Below are 23,689 nucleotides of genomic sequence, written 5' to 3'. Positions count from 1 at the left end.
TATATACCCAATTACATTTTCATTCCTCTTTGTGATTAGTTTGCATTATTATGTGTGCTTGATTGACATCTTGTAGAATTATCTGCATTTCATCAGTTTTGGTGCATTTATGTGTTGATATCACTTTGGTGCATTTATGTATTCATAAACAGTAATTACTTCTATTACTAACATGAGTTAAGACTTGACTTGGTTTTTACAACTTTGTGAAGTGATATAATTTTGAAGTCAGAGACAACAATATGTTTTCCATTTACTGTAAAACAATGAGCCTCAGAAGCTATGGAGAAAACTTTGAGAGATTTAACAGTGATGGACAGAAATACAGTCTGAAAAAATTGCATCTAATTTCATGCCATAAAAATTTTATGAACTGGACATAATAGTTTGTTTCCCAAGTTTTAATATGGTGCTTTTAAGAAGAAAGCCACCAGTCTCAGATTATAATTACATTTTCACAAATCAACCCCAAAATTTTACTTATGAATAAAAAGAAGTAAAACATTACTTAAAAAATGAAATTGAGAACTGATTTAATACTAAAGGTCTGAATAAAGGTGTGCATTTTATGATCAATATCTTTTTACACAAGTTGGATACTCCAGTTTCCCATCCTGACATGTTGTTCGCAATGCGTGAGAGTTTGGTGAAAGATGATATCCAGATCTACACACAAATTCAACTGGTTCACCTGTTCTTGAATAAAGTTTCTGTTTGGCTGCCCATTTAAATGTTATGTTATATTTTTCCATAATTTCTGGGGATATTACACACGCATCTGGAAATAGAAAACAGTAAACATAAAAACATTAACTATTATGCAAATCTTCATAGACTTTCAGGTTTTCAAGTAGAATGTTATATGACAGTCCAGGAATTATTTCTCAAAACACTATCCAAACTGACTATGTAAAAACATCATATTGATTTAAATAAAGTTAAAATGGGAAACGATGTAAAAAAGAAGTACTATGTTTAATGTACGAGAATTAGAGGTGTATTATCAATGATTCATTACATCAATTGTCATTATAGGATCCCTGCATTTTAGAACCTATCATTGCTGTTTTTTGTTGATTAAGATATTGGTCAAAGAGTACAAACTTTCAGCTATAATATGAACAAGAACTGGGAATCAAATGTAGAGATCTAGTGATATTTATAGCTAATAATGTTGTACTATTTATTTGAAAATTGGTAAGGAAACAGATTTTAAGTGTCCTAACCACAAACACACACACACATACTCACACACCCACCTACACACAATGGTAAGCATAGGTGATGAAGAATGTGCTAATTAATTTGATTGTGGTAATCATTGTATTCCAAATATATCAAAACAGTATATTGTCAAACTTGAAAATATTTTTCTTTGTCAAGTAAATGTTTTAACATAAAATGTAAATATAAAGAGAAAGATTTCCTTTCTTTTTTTTTTTTTTCTTTTTGAGATGCAGTCTTGCTCTGTTGCCCAGGGTGTAGTTCTGTGGACCCAGTCTCGGCTCACTGCAAGCTCTGCCTTCTGAGTTCAGGCCATTCTCCTGTGTCAGCCTCCCGACTAGCTGGGACTACAGGCGCCCACCACCATGCAGGGCTATTTTTTTTGTATTTTTAGTAGAGATAGGGTTTCAGTGTGTTAGCCAGTATGGTCTGGATCTCTTGACCTCGTGATCCGCCCGCCTCGGCCTCCCACACTGCAGGATTACAGGCCTGAGCTACCGTCCCTGCCGTAAAGAAAAATTTCTAAAGTTTGCTTTCTAACATAAATATTTGGTAGGCAAGCATTCAGCAGAATGGTTATACAATAATCTGTGATTATTTTGTTACAAACAGCGAAATATCAGACTCATCACACTGATTTTTCCAGGGTCCATGCGAATATTAAAGTACTTACGTAAGCATTTTGGTGGTTCTGACCATTGTCCATTTCTACATGTTACTCGCTTGTTACCCTCAAGTTGATACAAGTTCTGGCATTGATACTCAACTGATGAATCTGGAGCATATAGTGACAACGGGAATCAAGTAGTGTCTCCGTTGTCAATAGGTGGAGGGGGCCCACACTTTCTTGTAGAATCTAAAAAACATCATTTCATCACTTGATTTATTGTGAGAGCAAATCAAAATATAAGTTCAAATAAGGCAAATACAAACACAGCACTTCATATCATATCAACAATTTTGTGATTTCTGGTGAAAGAAATGATTCCTGGAAGAAATTTTACTTCTACAAACTGAAAGTAATATATTTAAGTTATTTTTGCCTTGCTGAAGAAACACATACAACATTAAGAAATATTGCCACTTATAGTAGACCAGAATTAAGAAATGTCTTTTTGAATGAATACATGCTAAACATAGAAAACTATGACAAAGGAAGTTTCTTATTTTGTATTCAACCTTCTTTGGAGTGACACTAAGAGGATACAGGTTTTGAAATTGATGATGGTTTTTAAAAACCCAATAGGAGTTACAAAATTGAAAAATTTGAAAAAAAATTTTTAAAAACATTTGATAGGCTTAATAATACATTGTGAGCTAACAGACAATGTAATCCATAAACTTGAACATAGAGCAATATAAATTACCCACTCTGAAAAAGATTGAAAACAAAAAACTGAACTGAGACATTTAGAAAAATACAACAACAAATAATGCAGATCCATAAAAAGAAGAGAAAGGGTATTAGGTTCGAAAAATGAATAAATAAAATAATGGCTGAAAACTTCCCATTTTGTACATAAGGTATAAACTTACATATTTAAGAAGCTGAGTGAACTCCAAAGAGGATAAACACTTTGGAATTTATACCAAATATACTTTAAAATAAAACTACTTTTAAAAAGAACAAAATATTTTGAAGGCAACTAGACAAAAACTATGCCTTTCCTCTAGGGGATCAACAATTTCAATGACGGTGAGTTTTTCATCCATAACCATGTGGCACAGTTATCAAGTGTTTAAAGAACTGTCATACTAAATTTTATATCCAGTGACATTATCCTTTACAAGTAAAGGGGTAAATATAGACATTCTCAGAAAAAGGGAAACCAAGAGAATTCGTCTCCAGTAGACCTATGTTTAAAGATTAACTAAAGGAATTCTTCAAATTAAAATAAAAAGATAAAAGAAAGAGCTTGAGACTTTAGGAGACTGAAACAATAGAACAATATAATAGATAAAAAGAGGAGTCAGGCCGGGCGCGGTGGCTCAAGCTTGTAATCCCAGCACTTTGGGAGGCCGAGACGGGCGGATCATGAGGTCAGGAGATCGAGACCACCCTGGCTAACACGGTGAAACCCCGTCTCTACTAAAAAATACAAACAAAAACTAGCTGGGTACTCGGGAGGCTGAGGCAGGAGAATGGCGTAAACCCAGGAGGCAGAGCTTGCAGTGAGCTGAGATCCGGCCACTGCACTCCAGCCTGGGCGACAGAGCGAGACTCCGTCTCAAAAAAAAAAAAAAAAAAAAAAAAAAACTAGCCGGGCAAGGTGGCGGGCGCCTGTAGTCCTAGCTACTCCGGAGGCTGAGGCAGGAGAATGGCGTAAACCCGGGAGGCAGAGTTTGCAGTGAGCTGAGATCCGGCCACTGCACTCCAGCCCGGGTGACAGAGCAAGACTCTGTCTCAAAAAAAAAAAAAAAAAAAAAAGAGGAGTCAATATAACAGGCTTTTTCCTCATATGTTTTTTCAATTATGTTTGATGTTTGAAGCAAATGAGTTTAATATTGTGCTCAATATATGTATGGAAAATACTAGTGGCATTTGTACTTAAAACGTGGAGAGTAAAATTGGATCTACATGAAAGTAAGGTTTCCATATTCCAGTTGAAGATTTAAATGTCAGTACTAGTAGACAGTAATATATTATTATATGTATACAGTATTAGCTAAAGCAACAACTTTTTTTAAAAAAGGTAAAAAGTTATACAAGGGATACAATCAAAAACAATAGATATGAATCAAAATTAATCTTTTTTAAAGATTTCCCCACAGGGAATGGAGGAATAGGGTAATAGGGCTGAAAACCAGAGGAAGCAAACAGAAACTAATAAATGACAGAGGTTTAAGTCCTATATATCGATAATTATTTTAAGTGTGAATAGTCCAAGTGCACCAGTTAACAGGCCAAGAAAGGCAGAATGGATATGTAAATAAGACCGAAGTCAAGGAAAATTGGTATTCTGTGATTTATTTGGAAATGTTTTCTTTACATGATTATTTTAAAGGAAATCACAGCCAGTTTGCACAAACGCAGGACACACTCCAGTATATATCTGCTGTATTCATCTAAGTATATTTAAATTTTTCTGCTTATTTTCACAACATGGTTTGAGGAATTTACATTTTATTAAATTGAGAAGTATTGTGATTCACTGATAATTGACTGTACATTGATAATATAACGTTGATATATCCATCTGAAGATGAAGCTAAGTCTTGTTAATTATATGACCACTACAAAGTAGATAAATAACCTGACTAAAGTACAGAGTCTAGCATGAAGAGCAAAATAGTAACATTATTAGGAATAACTTGAGCCAGACAAACTTGAGACAGAAGAAAGGAAGGAAGGAAGGAGGGAAGGAAAGAAGGAAGGAGTGAGGAAGGGAGAGAAAGAAGGAAGGAAGGAAGAAAGAGAGAAAGAAAGAAAGAAAGAAAGAAAGAAAGAAAGAAAGAAAGAAAGAAAGAAAGAAAGAAAGAGAAAGAAAGAAAGGAAGAGAAGGAAAGAGAAAAAAGAAAAAGAAAGATAAAGAAAGAAAGGAATAAAGGAAAAAGAGTGACAGAGAAAAAGAAAGAAAGAAAGAGAAGGAAGAGAAGGAAACAGAGAAAAAAAGAAGAAAGAAAAATAAAGAAAAAAGGAAAAATAAAGGAAGGGAAGAAAAGAGAAAAAAGAGAAAGAGAAAGGGAGAAAAAAAGAAAAAACAGAGAAGAGAAAAGTAGAATAAAGGAAAAAGGAAAGGAAAGGGAAGTAAAAGGGAGAAGGACAGGGAAAGGGGAAGGAAAGGAAAAGAAAGGAAAGGAAAGAAAGGAGAGGAGAGGAAAGGAAAAGAGAAAGGAAAGCGGAAAGGAAAGGAGAAAGGAAAAGAGAAAGGAAAGGAGAAAAAATGTAGTTGACTCTTTCAACAGCTGAAAGAAGAAAGAAAGGAAGCAAGGAAACAAGAAAGGAAGGAAAGAAGGAAGGATGGAATGAAGGAAGGAAAGAAAGGAAGGAAGGAAGGAAGGAAAAAAGTAAGAAAAATAAAAAGGAAATAAGTAGTTGACTCTACAATTAGCTCTAAAACCAAAGCAAGGGGTATAAACCTTGATTGAGTTGGTTGATATCAGCAGAAATTGCACATCTAATCAAAGCTTATTATCAGCCTCAATCTTTAAAAATAGTCTAAAAGTAATGAGATCATCTGACACAGAATGATGAGATACGTAAAAGAGACTGATGAAGAGAAAAGACTGGGGTGAAAGGTCATCATTAGAGTGAAAAGCCATATCCATAATTATTGTAAACCTATATTAATTAAAATTCAGGAGATAGAGGTTGCAGTGAGCCAAGATCCCACCAATGCACTCCAGCCTGGGTGACAGAGTGAAATTCTGTCTTAAAAAAAATAAAATAAAATAAAATTCAATAGAGGGTTACTGGAATGCTGATTAAAAAATTGTTTACTAATACTGTAGAACAGAGTATTCAGAATAATAGTCATTGTGTGTGTGTATGCCTGTGTGTGTATACACACACAATGTACAAAATATACAACATAACATATACTGTATGAGAAAGGTACCATAAAAACTGTTAGGGAAATGTTGAGTTTATCGTATTTTATTTAAAAATGAAATATAGCTGTTATCAAGAAAATAAAAAAATATTTTTTAAGTATGAAAAGATAACATATGACATTTTAGAATAAAGAATGGTATAATGGCTCTGTGCTTTTGAAAATGTATTCCTTTAAAAAGAACCGAAAAACATTCATCACGAAAAAAGATTGACAATTATTTAGTAAAATGAGCAACTTATGTTCCTAATGCAGAAAAAAGGAAAGAACAATACTAGCCACAAAAATAATGCATTTGCATTACATATAATTAAAGAGATTTTATATTCAGAATTATTAAGATGATTCCAACTAATAAATACCAAAACTCCCAAAAAGGTAAATCAAAAAACATCAAACTGTATTTCCAAAGATTAGAATCATTAAATACCAATTAAATTGTGAACATATATTGTAAATCCAGTTGGTAGTAAAAGAAATGCAAATTTACACTACAATGCTGTAACATTTTATAGCCACTCAACTTGTAAATATTAAAATGTGACATCACCAATCATTAGAAACATGTAAAAAAGGAAGGAACTGTTGATATAAATGTATATTGGAATAAATACTGTAGGAAACTTTCTAGAGTTGAATATGCACAATATCCCAGAACACTCATTTGTAATTAATGTTCTTGGTGCGAGATGACCAACCTCAAGTATTTACCCCAGACAGTGATGCTGCTTCGATATGACTTTATTTAACCAACAAGTATTGTGTTCTAACTCTTTTACTGTATTCTTGACTAATACTCATTAATAGGAGCATTTATTTTGCTATGTTCTTATCAAGAAATTTGTATATTCACACAATTAAAAAGTAAAACTAAATAAGTCCGTTGGCAAAACAAGTTGACAAAAACATTTTGCCACAGTTAATATGGATGAGTTTGCGAATGTCATCTTTGTTACTTAGAAAGACATGAACATGCTGGGATCTCAGAGCAGTGTACTTACTGACATGGATACATCTGGGAGGAGGAGACCAGCCATTTTCTGTACATGTAACTGTGGTCTGCTCTTTTGGAAGACCATAGCCAGGATGGCAGGCAACTTCTATAGAGTTACCCTGTACAAACTTTCTTCCATTATTTTCATTATGTCCATTTTCCAAATAAGGAAAATAACATTTTCCTAAGGACCATAACAATGATAAATAAATAAAGTAAATGAGAAGCATAAATTTGTTCAAAATAGTATATTAAAATTATTGTTACCATATTAGAGTGCATAAACATCAAAAAATAATATACAAATAAGTATGAACTAAAATTATTAACAAAAGTTTTCACAAAAAGAAATATCAGCATTGAAGATTACTTATCTGTAGTTTAAATAATTAAAATATGTATAAACTATATAGATATTCTCATAAAGTCTCTATATTTATTTCTCATATGATTTTCAAGAACTCCTCATAATAGAAAAGATCTATTCTCGTCATTTTGCTTGAACAACTCTTTTCTTGGCCCTATTTCTGTTACATAAGACAAGAGTAATCACTTATGTGCTCTCCTTTCTTTAATCTTTGAAAGTTTTATGCATGTATAGCTGTCCAGAGGTTTACTTACTGAGGCATGGTACTGCTGGTGACCACCCATCTTGTGTGCAATGAATGTAATCCCAGTAACTTCCTGAAGGAGTCTCAAAAGATTCATCACAGTAATAGGAGAAATATTTTCCTACAGCTACTGGAAAGTATGGTCGACGCATGCTCTCATAATACAGACTTCCATGTTTAATGTCAGGAAAATGACAAGGTCTCACTTGCAATAAAAAACAAACAAAAAAGTATACATATTTTTTACTGTAATAACTCATATTAGAGATAAATTTTGATATCACCTTCTCTCAAACATTTTCTTCTGGAATCACAGCAACCATGACTAGTTTCCTGATCCTGACCGCTCATCTTTATAATATATTTTCCTTTGTATAAATTAATAACCCATCATCTGACCATTTTATTTCTCCATAAAATCCTTAATGGATCCCAAATCAATTAACAGGACAAGAAGAACCTCATTCCACTTTCTCTAATTCTACTCACGTAGTATGGTCTCTTCAGCAATTCTGGAGGTTTTATCAGCATTAATTTAAACTGAGCTTATCTAACTCTATACCAAGTTATGCTAAAGCTGTCCGTTCAGGGTGTACACATTGGCATTAATTGTTTTTTTGGAAAAGAGAAACAAGAAATACGACTCTAACATTAAAAAAAATCAGAAATGTAGCAAATTATCTTCAGAAATAAAACATTTTGTTGAGTTTCGTGGCATTTTGTTTGTATTCGATGGCATGCATTCTTACCATAGTGCGAATTCATGTATCGGATGAGATATATTATTAACATAAAAAATATAGGTGCATACACGAATGTTCAAAAATATATATATATATATTTATACTTACACCATAATTTAAATAGCATATAATTTATGTTTCTTTTATAATTCTGGAACAAGTGATAGAAAATAATATTTACAACCTAGTTATTGTGAAAACTGAGAATGTAACTAAAGACAAATCTTTAAGTTTGAACCATCATAAATCAGAACTGGAAGGAGGCTATCGGCACAACAGCTTTAGTGTGCAGACGAGAAGACTAAGTTCAGAGAAGTGACATCTTTACTTAGTGGGAAGCGTTTGCTAGTTACGTAACTGGCTCCAGAGGCTTGTTGGGTGACGCATGACAGCTTCTCTGACCCAGCCCCTCAAGCATGGATGCACAGTTTTCTGCTGAGTGTCTCCTCCATATTGGAAAATCTAACCTTCCCTGCTCTGTATAACTTCCTGAGATACTCTTATATTTTCTTATGTTTGCAGGATATTTAGTCTGAGGAAGAAAGGGACATACATTAAAGGAAATCATTTTAATTTTTCTTTTGCTTTCTTTTTTCTTTTTCTTCTTCTTCTTTTTTTTTAACGGTCTTGCTCTTTCGCCAAGGCTAGAGTACTGTGGCACGATCTCGGCTCACTGCAGCTTCTACCTCCCAGGTACAAGTGATTCTCCTGCCTCAGCCTTTTGAGGAGCTGGGATTACAGGTGTGTGCCACCACACCCGGCTAAGTTTTGACTTTTCAGTGGAGACAGCGCTCCATCATGTTGGTCAGGTTGGACTCCAACTCTTGGCCTCAAGTGATCCGCGCACCTTGGCCCCGCAAAGTGTTGGGATTAAGGCGTGAGCCCCCGGCTCAGCCAAAAATTATTTTTCTTAGTCAACGATAATTTCGAACCTGTAGTGAGTTTTTCATAGTTTAGGTTTGTTTCTAAAAATCGTTTTTCCCACTAAAAGCCACTTGAATTTCATAGAAAAACTAAAGGAACTTGGTCCATAGTAGGAAAAGTCAAGGAAAGCCTGGGACCTTTTGTTATGCCAAAGCTTAATGGGAGCACGTGAAATATACACAGAAGCCAGCTTCTTAGTGAGATTTGAAACAAATTTGAGCGTCCCAAAGAAGTACAATGACGATTGTAATGCATTGGGTACTGAAAATGATCAGTTTAAAAGGGATTTAGAAGCAACCCTGCTCTACATTACGAATTGTCACCCTTGACACTTTGTTATGGCAACTCTAGTAGATGAATGTACAATTTAAACAACTCTAAAAGGATATTATAAATTAAAAATAATGTTCTTGACACCCTATTTTTAAATAAGTGTGAATAACTTATGAGTTGATGGAAGAAATATTGGTCAATACAAATTCAATGAATGTTATAATAAGTTACAATTACAAATTTTCTGTCAAGTTTATCTTTCAAATAGTGTGGCTACCAAAAGAATTGGCGTGCTCATTTTATTGTTCAGAACTGAAATATCAACTACCATTAAAAAAAAATTCGTAGCATAAGCAACTCACAAAGTATATCATTCATTAATCATATGAAAAATATCTGTTGATTTGATTAACAAGATTCTGATTATAGATGAATACAGATAATATGTAAACATAAAGTGTTCAACAAGACAAAAATCAGCAAGGCAATACACCCAAGATATTATTACCAAATTCTGATGAATACGCTCTAAAATCTGTGTTGGGGGTGTGTGTGTGTGTGTGTGTGTATATATATCCTTGAGGAAAAAGCAGAAAGTTATTTTAATTATTAATATTGTTTTAATAAATTGTGTAAATATTCTATTCATCCGCTAGAGCTACCATAATAAAGTACACAGATTTCATAGAAATTTATTTTCTCACAGTTCTGGAGGCTACCAGTTTGAGATATAGCTGTCAACGGGGTTGGATTCTTCTGAGACCTCTTCCTTTGTCTTGTAAATGGTTGTATTCTCTCTATGCCTGCTTGATCTTTCTCTATATGGTGTGTCCTTATTTTCTCTTCTTATATAGACACCAGTTATATTGGAGTAGGGCCCACCTGAATCATTGACCTTTAACTTAGTTACCTCTTTAAGCACTCCTTCTCCAAATGCACTCACATTCTCAGGTATTGAGAGTTTGGACTTTAACAAATGAATTTTGGAGGGATGCAGTTGAGCCAATGCTACTGAATACATAAAGATATTTCTCTCTACCCAAGACGTTATTCCACTAAATGAGTTACTTTCTCCTTTGAGAAATACAGGTGAGACCCAAATTTACAAGACAGTTTGCTCTAGTTTACTCTTACAAAGAGTTCATTGGAGGAAACAAGTTTTCAACTGGAGTATCAGATAAGAAAGAGTTTGTCATCATTCTTTTCTATAGTGCTTTTAAGAAAGTAAGTAAGAAAGTATAGCGCATATGCTTCTCTAATTCCAGTCATTTCAAACTAGTGCTATTTTTCTCCTTTGCATTCTACTTTAATCTATTTAATCTTTATTTGAAAAAATATACCTGTAACAGTTCAGTTAAAAAAGGAAATAACCGGAGTAATTCCTTTTTTTTTTTCCATTTTGGCATAGATCAAGTTTGTTTTGCACAACAAATAAAACTAGCAAATCATATGATAGTTAATATCATAAAACTAAAAACTCTTTCCCTAGAATCAAATAAGGTGGCATAGCTTTGAGAGGAGAGGATGAGGGAAAAGATACTCTCATAAATTGATAATGGGATTTCCAGTATTACCCACTGTTATGTTTGTTGAAATATTATAAAATCTTGAATAATAACAAAGTTTGTATTCTTCATTAATAGCCACACACCATTGATTGGTCACGATTTTTGACCCATATGGTTCAGCTGCTAATGTTATGATATAGTTCTTTAACATGGAAAGCCTGCATTCAAAAAGATAGTTAATATAGAAAATATATGACTTTCAAGGAGAAATCAGTGAACAATGACATAAAGCTCTGAAAAGTATTTTCTGTGTATTTACTTATTGAACATTTGCTAGTGGACTCAGAAAAGCCAATCAAAACATACTGTCATTCCAATGTAAGTTTATATTCTACTTTTTATGTCATTCCGATATAAGTTTATATTCAACATATATATATGTTGCTAATTTTGTTGAAACGGTAGGTTGACGATAATGTTAATTAGTTTTAGCAGCTTTCTTAAGATATAATAGAAATACATTAAACTGCATAATTTAAAATGTATTATTTGATTTTTAATATATAAATGTATGAAAATCACCATATGTAAGATTATGAAAATGTCAATCACTCCCAATGTTCCCCTTGTACTATGGATAAGAAAATTCTGAACGTCTTAAGTTTAGAATCTGTCTAATGACATGTTTCCTAATAACGTTTCATGAGTACATTCTCATATCTCCTTAATCAATATTAAATGCTTTTTACACTGCAGAACTTAGAAAACAAATAAAATATTATTCATTTTTTCTTTAAGTTAAAATGAGATAATTTTTTATAACATTAGTTTCTGTTATACTCCCACAAAATATGCCACTTCCACTAGCATAGTGAATTAATCCTCTTTGATTCATTAAAAAACAGATAGATATACAAAGCTAGATATTACCTGAAGTTACATTTAAGAGGGAAGCTGAGTGTTTAGATCGCTTTTAACTTACCTTGTCCATTAGCACAGGAAAACCACAAGGTGAGAATGACATTGATTAGTAACAACATGTTAGATATTCTCAGTAATATGTATTCAAACAAAGGTCTCGATTGCACTATTTGGGGTTTGAAATCTTTCCTTGCTAGTTACCAAGTGTGATTCTGAATTTAAGTGCACTACCACAAAGCTAGGCCTTTAAGGTCACTTAGTAAATATCAAAGTTCAGAGAGTTTTGCAAAATCCTTCAATAATTCCAGTTAGTGGTTTCACAATCATCTGTGGAATTGATTTCCTGATGTGTAGCTTATCAGTTGATGTGTACAATTTTATTTAGGGACAGTAATGGACTGAATCCAAAAGTAATATAAAATATTAATTTATTTTATTTCTTATTTTTTGAGTAAAGAGAGTATTAATAAAGGGAACGAAAGGCTTCTGCAACTGTTGGAAGAACTGAGGGAACTAAGGTCAAAAATGCTATTTCCGGAAAATTCTGATATTCAAGAATCTTAGTGATGCCCTCACTAATTATCCATGGTGCTGCAGTGGATGTTTCTCAGGAAAACTTCCAGAATCAAGAAAAGCTATTGTTGGTGATCTCAGCTGCTATGAGCAGCTGCTACCAGATAATACTTTGTCTTTCTCTTCTTCCAAATCTTCTTTAAGTACATCTCATGGGGGAATCTAAGGTAGAAGCAAGCTATGGAGAAAGGAACTTCGGAAACTATAGTTTCAAACTTATGGTCCGCAATGCAGAAGAAAATGAAAATAGGAACTGGGTTGATGTCACATTGAAAATAAACATCTGGCACACTAATCTCTTTCTGAAAATCCTGCTGTTGAGCTTGGCAAGCTGTTTTTTTTTTTTTTTTTTTTTTCCTCACAAATGGTCAAAATACAATTTCTTATCCAACATACTCTTCTTACAATGAGAACACTAATTTTAAAATTAAACACTGGAAAATAGGTGAGTGTCTTCCACATACAGAGGAATCACTAATGAATAACTCTCAGGGTCCACATGTCACTAAAATTTTCTGTTGTCCTTTGCTTTGCAGTACCTAACTTAATTATTTCAGGATGTTTGAAAACAAACCAGTGTGTCTGGACCACATTCCACTGTCTGTATTTTTATGTGTTTAGAGAAACAGACTGATTTTCAGAACTCACAATAGATCATACTGAGTACAAAAGTTTCAGTATATTCTTGATTTTAAATATTTTTAAAGTTGTGTTTTAGGGTATCTTTATTTTAAGGTACAATACATTCATACATATATATAATATATATTTTACATATATATATATTATATATATATACGGACAGTGGAGTGTGGTCCAGACACACTGGTTTGTTTTCAAACATCCTGAAATAATTAAGTTAGGTACTGCAAAGCAAAGGACAACAGAAAATTTTAGTGACATGTGGACCCTGAGAGTTATTCATTAGTGATTCCTCTGTATGTGGAAGATACTCACCTATTTTCCAATATATATATTATATATATATATAAATTTCTGCTTTGTTGGAAGAATATAACTCAAGTCCACACATGTTCTCTCATTGACTTCTTCTGTTTATTCTTTATTTTACATTATTATACTTGCTGTGTTTTAAGATACCGCTCATTAAAATAAGAGAATCGTGGAGAGAATAACATCAGCAAAACAGCAGTGTAGGAGTTCTCCAGCTTCTCTCCCTCCTACAGAAACTTAGTAGCAACCACCCAGAGCCAAGATTACCACCCTGAATATCCCAGAACTTAGGAGTGAAGCTATTATATAGCAAACAATTCAAAATAAGAGCTACAAAATTGGTTAAAGAATATGCAATTTAAAAAGTTGTAAGTTGTAACTTCAAAAATTCAAAATGTGTGCCAAAGTAGAGTAAAAATGTAGAGTTTTTTATTTTCTTTTAAAAAGTGAATCACAAGTTGTTATCATGGTAAAATAAGCTGTTATAAATATAAGAATTTTGTGGGCCTCAGAATAACCACAGCACAAAGCTCTAATAATAACACTCCAAGTAAAAAGAGAAGAGTCAAACAACACTAATAGAAAAAATCATTTAACCACGAAAGAGTGAAGAAGATAGGAAGAAAAAAAAAAACTGCCTAATGACTAGAAAATAATTACAAAATGGCAATAGTTAATCTTTATCTATCAGTAATTACCTTGAATGTCAATGGATTGAATTATTCAATTAAAAGACAGACTCGGTTAGTGGATTTAAAAAAACAAAAACACTCAACTCTATTCTTGCTGCAAGAGACACACGATACCTCTAAGGACTCATAGTATGAAAGTGAAAGGAGAGAAAGAGATATTCCATGCTGTTGGAAAAGAAAAGCAGGAGCAGAAATATGTAAATCAGATAAAATGGACTTGAACTAAACACAGAAAAAGAAACAATGAAAGTCATTATATAATGATAAAGACATCAAATCAGCACATGCACATGAGAATTGTAAACATACATATATATACTCAACATTAGAGCACATATATATATATATATATATATATATATAAAAAGCACATATTAATAGCTCTAAAGAGAGAGAGAGAGATTGCAATACAATAATAGTAGGAGTTTTCAACTCCTCACATTCAGCAATGGAAAGATACTTCCCACAGAAAATCAACAAAATGACATTGGATTTTAAGAACATTGTAGACCAAATAGATCTAGCAGGTATTTTTGGAATATTTAATTTGACTGCTGAAGAGCACATTCTCCTTAACTGCACATAGAATATTCTCCAGAATAGATCATCAGATAGGTCATAAAACAAGTTGTAACAAATTGAAAAAAATAGGAATTATGTCAAGAATCTTTTCTGATCATAATGGTACACAGCTAGTAATAACAGAAGAAAACTTGGAAACTTTACAAACACTTGGAAATTAAACAACAGGTTCATTTAAAACCAATGGCTCAATGAAGACAGTAAGAAAAAAACAAAAATTGTAGTTTTAGAGACAAATGACAATGGAACACAACATGCCATAATAGATGAGATACAGCAAAACCGGTTCTAATAGGAAAATTTATAGCAATAAATGCCTTATCAAAAAGAAGAAAGCTCTCAAATAAATAACAAACATTGCACCTTAAGAAGCTAGAAATATGAGAATAACATTATTAAAAACAATTTGAAAATAAATAATAAATGTCAGAGCAGAAACAAACAACACAGAGACTAAATGTAAGTTAAAAAAAAATCAGTAAAGCAAAGATTTAATAAAAACAAAATTGACAAATCTTTTATTAGACTAAGAAAAATAAGAGAGAAGATCCAAATAAATAAAATCAGAGAGGAAAAAGGAGACATTACATCTGGTTCTACAGAAACACAAAGGATTATATATAACTATAAGGAAAAATTGCTTACCAATAAATTGGTATACCTGGAAGAAATGGATACATTTTTGGACACATACAACATATCAAGATTGAATTAAGAATAAATAGAAATCTAAATAGACAAATAATGAGTAAGTTGATTAAATCAGTAATAAACTTCACCCATCAAAAAAGCCCAAAATCTGTTATCATCACTGCTGAATTCTACCAAACATTAAAAAAAAACTGATAGTAATTTTTCTCAAACTATGCTAAAAGTAAAGATAATGAAATTTTTCCAGCTCTTTGTAGCATGCCAGCATTGCCCTGATACCAAAACCAAACAAGGAAACAACACAAAAAGAAAACTACAGGCTGATGTGCCTGTTGAACAGAGGTGTTAAAATTCGTAATAAAATACAAAAAAAGTTAATTTCTGTTTGTTTGTTTGTTTGTTTGTTTTTTAGATGGGGTCTCTCTCTGTCAGCCTGGTTGGAATGGAGGGGCACAATCCTGGCTGGCTCTATGCTCGACCTCTTGGGCTCAAGCAATCCTCTCACCTCACCCTCCGGAGTAGCTGGGACTATAGGCCTGTGTCAACAGACCCAGCTAATGTTTGTATTTTTCCTAGAGATGAAGTTTTGCCATGTTACCTAGGCTGGTCTCAAACTCCTGGCTTGAAGCAATCGGCTCTCCTCAGCTTCCCAAAGTGCTGGGATTACAGGCATGAGACACCGTGCCTAGCCTGGAAAACAGAACCATAGCACATTAAAAAGGTCATTCAGCACAATCAAGGGGAACTCATCTCAAGGAAGCAAAGATGGGTCAACATATGCAAATCAATAGATGTTACATATCGAAATTACAGAATGAACAAAATTATAAGATCATTTCAACAGAGACACTAAAAGCTTTTGAGAAAATTTGACATTTCTTTAAGACAAAGACTCTCAACAAATTAGCAGAGCAGAGCCAGATGATGGAATGGAACGTGACACTAACCGTTCCCCTTCAAACACACCAATTTAACAACTATCTACACAGAAAAAAGACCTTCATAAAACAAACAAAAAAATATCAGGTTAGCACTCAAGGTACATGTTCGTAACTTCATATCCCTAAAGAGACAAGAAGACATAGATAAGACAGTCTTGAATCATTGACACTACACTTTCCCCTCTATCCACACTTGCAGCTGTGTCATGGTGTACAAAGTCTCGCTCTAGGCACTGAAAGAGGGAGAACACAGCAATTGTGAGGCATTGAACAAAGTGCTGTGCTGTTAGAGCAGAAAGGAAAACCAGACCAAACTCAGCTAACACCTGCCCATGGAGGGAGCATTTAAACCAACACTAGCCATGATGTAATTGCTGATTGCATGGATCTGAAATCGAATTCCCACAAGTCTTGCCACCTGGGACTACCTACTCTGTCTCTGAGTAAACTAGCAAGACAATCTAGGACACAAGGATTACAACACGTATATGAGTCCTAGTACTGAACTAGGCTCAGAGACAGTGGATTGGGGGAAGATACATGATATTCAGAGACACCAACTCTACCAACTGGGGTAGCCGAAGGAGTCTTGGCAAAACCCAGCCCCTAATCCCAGGCTTCACAGTTCACAGCTCCAATATAACCCCCTCTTTCTGCTTGAGGAGGGCAGAGGGAAGAATGGGGAAGACTTTGGATATCAGATCAGCCACAGCAGGATAGGGCAACAGTCAAAGTAATGAGGCCCCTGCTGCTAGCCAACATTTCTTGACATACCCTGAGGCAAGAGGGAACTCACTGCCCTGAAGGAAATGATACAGTCATGGTAGCATTCATCCAGGCTAACTGAAGACCCCTTGTCTCTGAATAACCTGCAGTGATACTCAGATACTACATTGAGGACCTTAGGTGAGCCTCTGAGACTTGCTGGCTTCCGGTACCAACGTGGCCACAGGGGGTATAGAACTAGCTGGGCTCCTGGTGTCCCCAGTTCCAGGACTTGACTGGTGGATGGCATTAGTAGACATACGCTGGACCAGATGGGAGTCCAGTGCCCAGAAGAGTGAACCCTAGGCCAGCCAGCATTCACGACAAACTGACTTAGGAGCACCTAAACCTTAAGGGGACATCAGCAGTTGTCTGACAGTACTCCTGATAGCCTGGAGTGGTGTTAGACCATGGGGTTAGGTTCCTCTGCCTTTGGAAAGGGGAGGGAACAGTGAGAAGGACTCCAATTGGCAATATGACTGCCAGCCCAGCTGCAGTACCATTGAACATCAGGCAGACATCTAAGGATTTTGAATCTGGTCCCTGACTCACAGATTATATCTCTAAGCCACCCTGGTCCAGGGGCCTTCATCACCCTGAATTCTCTCGGATTTTGTACAAGACCATTAATACCGTACCTCTAGAAGTCTGCGAGAACCACAGCATTATTAAGCTTCGGGCACCCTGTAAAGAAGATACAGCTTAGGTCACGACACCCAAGTCCTTTCAAACATGTGGAACGTTTGCCAAGAAGGATAGATAAAATTAAGCCCAGGCAGTGAAGAAAAGAATAAATACCTAACTCTTCAGTGCCCAGACACTGAAGAACATCTGCTAGCATTAATGCCATCCAAAAAAACATGACCTCACTAAATGAACTAAATAAAACACCAGGGAACAATCCTAGAGAAACTGAGATATGTGATCTTTCAAACAAAGAATTCAAAATAGTTTTGTTGAAGAAACTCAAAGAAAATCAAGATAACACAGAGAAGGAATTCTGAATTCTATCAGATGAATTGAACAAAGAGATTGAAATAATTTTTAAAAATCAAGCAGAGATTCTGGAGCTGAACCATGCAGTTGACAATCTGAAGATATTAGACATGCCATTTTTTAATAGCAGAATGGATCAAGCAGAAGAAAGAATTGTTGAGCTTGAAGACAAGCTATGTGAAAATACACAGTCAGAGGAGACAAAATGTAAAGAATTAAAAACAATGAACTATGGTTACAGGATCTAATAAATAATCTCCAAAAAGCAAGTCTATATGTATTCATCTTAAGGAAGAAGTATGGAACAAGATAGGAGTAGAAATCTTATTCAAATGGATAATCACAAAGAACTTCCCAAACCTAAAGAATGATATCTATATCAAGTACAGAAGGTTATAGAACACCAAGCAGATTTAACCCAAAGAAGACTACCTCAACACATTTAATTATCGAATTCTCTAACTTCAAGGATAAAGGGACTATTCTAATATTAGTAAGAAAAAAGAAAGAAATAACACAAAATGGAGCACCAATGCATCTGGCAGCAGGCTTTTGAGAGGAAACCTTATGGGCCAGGATGGAGTGACATGACACATGCTGACAGGAAAAATCCTTTCATCCTAGAATAAAATATCTGGTGAAAATATCCCTCAAACATAAAGAAGAAATAAAGATATTCTCGGATAAGTAAAAGGTGAGGGATTTTATTACACCAGACTTGTCCTACGAGAAATGTTAAAGGGAATATTTCAATAAAAAAATTCATGAACAATAAATAATCACCTGAAGACACAAATCTCACTGCTAATAGTAGGTACATAGAAAAATACAGAATATTAAAACACTGAAACTGGGTTGTGTAAGCTACCATTATCCAAAGTAGAAAGACAAAATAATGAACTAATGAAACATAATAACTACAGCTTTTCAAGACATAGTTGGTACAATAAGATAAAAATAGAAACAACAAAAAGTTTGAAAGCAGAAGGAAAAATTAAGATGGAGAGTTGTTATGAGTTTTCTTTTGGCTTGTTAGTTTATGCAAACTGTGTTAAGTTGTTTTCTGGTAAAAAGAACAGGTTATAAAATAGTATTTGCAGTCCTTACGGTAAGTTGAAACCAAAAATTAAAGAATATGGAAATTAAAGTATATGCCCCTGAATGCCCAGTGGGACAATGAAGAAATTAAGAAGAAATTAAAGCATTTTGTATAACAAATGATAATGGAAACACAAAGCCTATGGGATATAGCAAAATTAGTACCAAGAGAAAAGTTTATAGTTATAAGTGACTACATAAAATAGAAAGGAAAACTTGAAATAAACCATTTGGTGATTCATGTTAAAGAACTAGAAAAGGAAGGGCAATCAAACCCAAAATTATTTGAAGAAAATAAATAATAAAAATCAGAGCAAAAAAACTTGAAATTGAAATAAATAAAATACGAATATCAATGAAGAATAAGTTGTTTTATTTGAAATATTAAACATACTGATAAACCTTTATCCAGACTAAGAGAAAAAGAGTGAAGATTCAAATAAATAAAATCAGGAATGAAAAAGGAAACATTACATCTGATAGTGCAGAAATTCAAAGAATCATTATTGCCCACTATGTGCAATGATATTCCAATAAATAGGAAAATCTAGAAGAAATGGACAAATTCCTGGACACCTAAGACCTACTAAGATTGGACCAGAAAGAAGTCCAAAACCTGAGCAGACCAACTATTAATACAAGTAATGAGATCAACGCCAGAATAAAAAGTCTCATAGTAAAGAAAAGCTCAGGACATATTGATTTCACTGTTGAATTCTCGCTAACATTTAAAGAAGAACTAGTACCAATTCTACTCTAACTATTTAGAAAAATAGAGGAGGAGGAGGAGGAGCAAATACTTCCAATATGAGGCTAATATTACCCTGATAAGAAAATCAGACAAAGACACATTTTAATAAAAATATGCTACAGGTCAATATCTCTGATATATGTAATTGCAAAAATTCTCAACAAAACAATAGCAAACAAATTTAACAACGTACTAGAAAGATCATTCAACATGACCAAATGGGATTTATCCTTGTGATGCAAAGATGATTCAACATACGCAACTCAATCAATGTGATACATCATATCAACACAATGAAGGATATAAACCACATGATTATTTCAATTGATTCTGAAAAGGCATTTGACAAAATTCAAAATCCTTCATGATACAACACTAAAGAAAACTGAAGATAGAAGGAACACACCCAAACATAATCAAAGCTACATTTGACAGATACACAGCTACTATCATACTGAATGGAGAAAGACTGAAGTCATTTCCTCAAAGTACTGGAACATGACAAGGATGCCCACTGTCACCACTGTTATTCAACATAATACTGGAAGTCCTGGCTATAGCAATTAGACAAGAGAGGGATATAAACGTATCCAAATTGAAAAGAATGAAGCCAAATTATGTTTGTTTGCAGATGGTATAACTTTTTTTGTTAACCTAAGGTAATCACCAGAAAACTATTAGAACTGATAAACAAATCCAGTAAAGGTGCAAGATATAATATCAACATAAAAAATCACTAGCATTTCTATATGTCGGTGGCAAGCAATCTGAAAAAATCCAAAAGGTAATCCCATTTACAATAATCACAGATAAAAATAAATAATTAGATATTAACCAATGCACTCAAAAATCTCTATAAGGAAGACAGTAAAACACTAAAAATAGAAGTTGAAGAGGATGCCAAAAATTAAAAAGATATTTAACGATCTTGGATTGGAAGAATCAATATAGTTATAATGTCCATACTAATCAAAGGAATCTATAGATTCAAGCAATCACTATGAAAATACCAGGGACATTCGTCACAGCAATAGAGAAAAACAATCCTAAAATTTATATGATACCACAAAAGTGAAAGATATCCAAAATAGTTAAAACTATCCTAAGCAATAAAAACAGAACTGAAGGAATAACATTACCTGACTTCAAATTATACTACAGAGTTATAGTAACTAAAACAACATAATACTGGCATAAAAACAGACACACAGACCAATGGAACAGAATAACGAACACGGAAACAAAATCACACATCTACAGTGAATGCATTTTTGACAAAGATACACTGGAGAAAACATGGTCTCTTCAATTAATGGTTCTGGGAAAACTGGATTTTCATATGCAAAAGAATGAACCTAGACCCCTGTGTCTCATCATATCCAAAAATCAAATCAAAATGGATAAAGACTTAAGTCTAATACTTCAAACTATGAAACTTCTACCAGAAAACCCTGGGGAAAATCTCAAGGACTTTTCTCTGGCCAAAAATTTCTTGAGCGATAACGCACAAGTACAGGCAAGCAAAGCAGAAATGGACAAACGAGATCCCATCAAGTTAAAAATCTTCTGCACAGCAAAGGACACAATGAACAAAGAGAAGAGATAACTAACTGAGTGGGTCAAAATATTGCAAACTACCCATCTGACAAGGGATTAATAACCAGAATAATTGAAGAGCTCAAACAACTCTATCAGAAATCATCTAATAATCAGATCAAAAAGGGCAAAAGATCTGAATATAGATTTCTTAAAAGGATATATTCAAATGGAAAACAGGCATGTGAAAAGATGATCAACATAATTGGTCATCAGAGAAATGCAAATCAAAACTACAATGAGATATCATCTCACTCCCGTTAAAATGGTTTATATCCAAAAGAGATCAAATAACAGATGCTAATGAGGATGTGGAGAATAGGGAACTCTTGTACACTGTCAGTGGGAATGCAAATTAGTACAGCAAGTATGGAGAACTGTTAGGAGGTTTCTTAGGAAACTAAAAATTGAGCTACCTTATGATCCAGCAATCCTAATGCTGTGTATACACCAGCAGTGAATGGAAATCAGTACATGGAAGTGATATCTGCATGCCTATGATTGTTGCCTCTCTGAATACAATAGCTATGATTTGGAAGCCACCTAAGTGTCCATCAGAAGATGAATGAATAAATAAAATGTGGTAAACATACATAATGGAGTACTATTTAGCCATAATAAAGAAAGAGATCCAGTCTTTTGCAACAATATGGATGGAATTAGAGATCATTATTTTAAGTGAAAAAAGCCAGGCACAGAAAAACAAACCTCACATGTTCTCTCTTATTTGTGGCATCTAAAAATCAAAACAATTGAACTCATGGACATAGAAAGTTGAAGGATGGTTACCAGAGACTGTGAAGGGTGGTATAGGGCTAGAGGGGAAGTGGGGATGGTCAATGTGTACCAAGAAAAAAAAAATTGAAAAAATAAATAAGCCCATCTATTTGATAGCACAATCAGTTGACTATGGTCAATAACTTACTTGTACATTTTAAAATAACTTATAGAGTATTATTGGATTGTTGGAATTCAAAGGATAAATGCTGGAGGGAATGTATACCCCATTCTCCATGATGTGCTTATTTCACATTGTATGCCTGTGTCAAAACATTGCAAGGACTCCATGAATACATACACCTACTGTACACCTATGTTGTACACATAAAAATTTACAAATATAGGTATAGAAGAAAAGTACCTCAATACCATAAATAGCATATATGAGAAACCCATTGGTAACTTTTATATTCCATGGTTATCACCACAATGTGTTATTGGCATTGCCCAGAGTAGAATAGACCTACTAGATATGTAAAGAAGCAGAAAATATGGCTCATATTTAGGAGAAAAAGATCTATAAATAGTGCTAAAGACAAACCATATAATAAATATAGTAAAATTAGCAAAACCTCCTCCACAACTTTAAAATAACTCAAAAACATAAGTTAAAGAATCTTCAGCAAAATATATATGTCAATGGTGAAGAGAGATGGAATTTTAGTTGGATAATGACCTTTAGCCAAGTATAACATGTTAATGAAAACATTTTCAGTTATAATGAAATTTTCCTCTATCTGTAATTAGTCTTTGTTAAACCTTTATAAAAGCATTGTAATTTTCAAAACTATGGTTGCTATTTTAAACACAGTTGTTTTTGAAATTCTGGAAAAAGGAGAAGGAAATATTTTTGAAAATAATTTTATTTTTCCGAGTGTTCCAACTTTTTGCAACAGCTGTGATTGGTCAGAAATGTGGATTATAATAAACTTTAAAATGTAGCACAAGGTGTTTTCAAAGTTCTTTGCATAAAATATAATCAGAAATTACTGACCAAGGACCTTAGTGAAGAACACCAGGAATCCACTAATATTGTTAAGTGTGTTATTAAGAAAAAAAGAGTAAGTCCCTTCATTAATTACTTTTTAAAGTATAATATAGCAAAAAACCTTGACTATCGAAAATGACAAAAATGACACAGAAAAGTAAGTAGTTTCCTCAGCGTATTTTTAGATTATATGACTGTATGTATTATTTGATACTATTTTAATTTTTTCAATATTCAGTGAATACAAAGTGAAATACCCAAACTGAAACATACTTCAGACTTTTATCTTTTTTGTACATAAAATTTTTCTTATGGAATAAATTTAGATTTACATAAAATTTGTAAAGGGTATTCAGATAAGGTATTTATCAATCTTAAAATCAATAAAGTAAAGATTAGATTTATTACATGAATGTGAAATGAACTTATTTTTTGTAAGATAAGCATATTTACAACAAATGTTTAGCTCCTCTTTCTGTAGTAGTCAGAAAGGCTAGGCCTAAATATATTAAATAGAATATACCTACTCACAGCAATATTGAAATATACAATATTATCGCTGTTATTATCA

At 33.5% G+C, this 23,689-nt stretch overlaps 1 protein-coding gene across 1 annotated transcript; it reads right to left on the bottom strand.

The window, feature by feature from the left end:
• Positions 1-386: 386 nt before the first annotated feature.
• Positions 387-11,951, bottom strand: LOC139358074 (complement factor H related 3). The gene is given in 5 exon segments (XM_071077538.1): positions 387-778; positions 1,898-2,080; positions 6,779-6,955; positions 7,393-7,587; positions 11,813-11,951. Coding segments are annotated over 5 exon segments (819 nt in total). The 5' UTR covers positions 11,871-11,951; the 3' UTR covers positions 387-572.
• Between the last annotated feature and the right edge of the window lie 11,738 nt (positions 11,952-23,689).

This window comes from Macaca nemestrina, chromosome 1 (genome assembly GCF_043159975.1).
Source record: "Macaca nemestrina isolate mMacNem1 chromosome 1, mMacNem.hap1, whole genome shotgun sequence".
Classification (NCBI taxonomy): domain Eukaryota; kingdom Metazoa; phylum Chordata; class Mammalia; order Primates; family Cercopithecidae; genus Macaca; species Macaca nemestrina.
The sequence above is the reverse complement of the archived record's forward strand: the minus strand, read 5'-3'. Positions and strand labels throughout refer to the sequence as shown.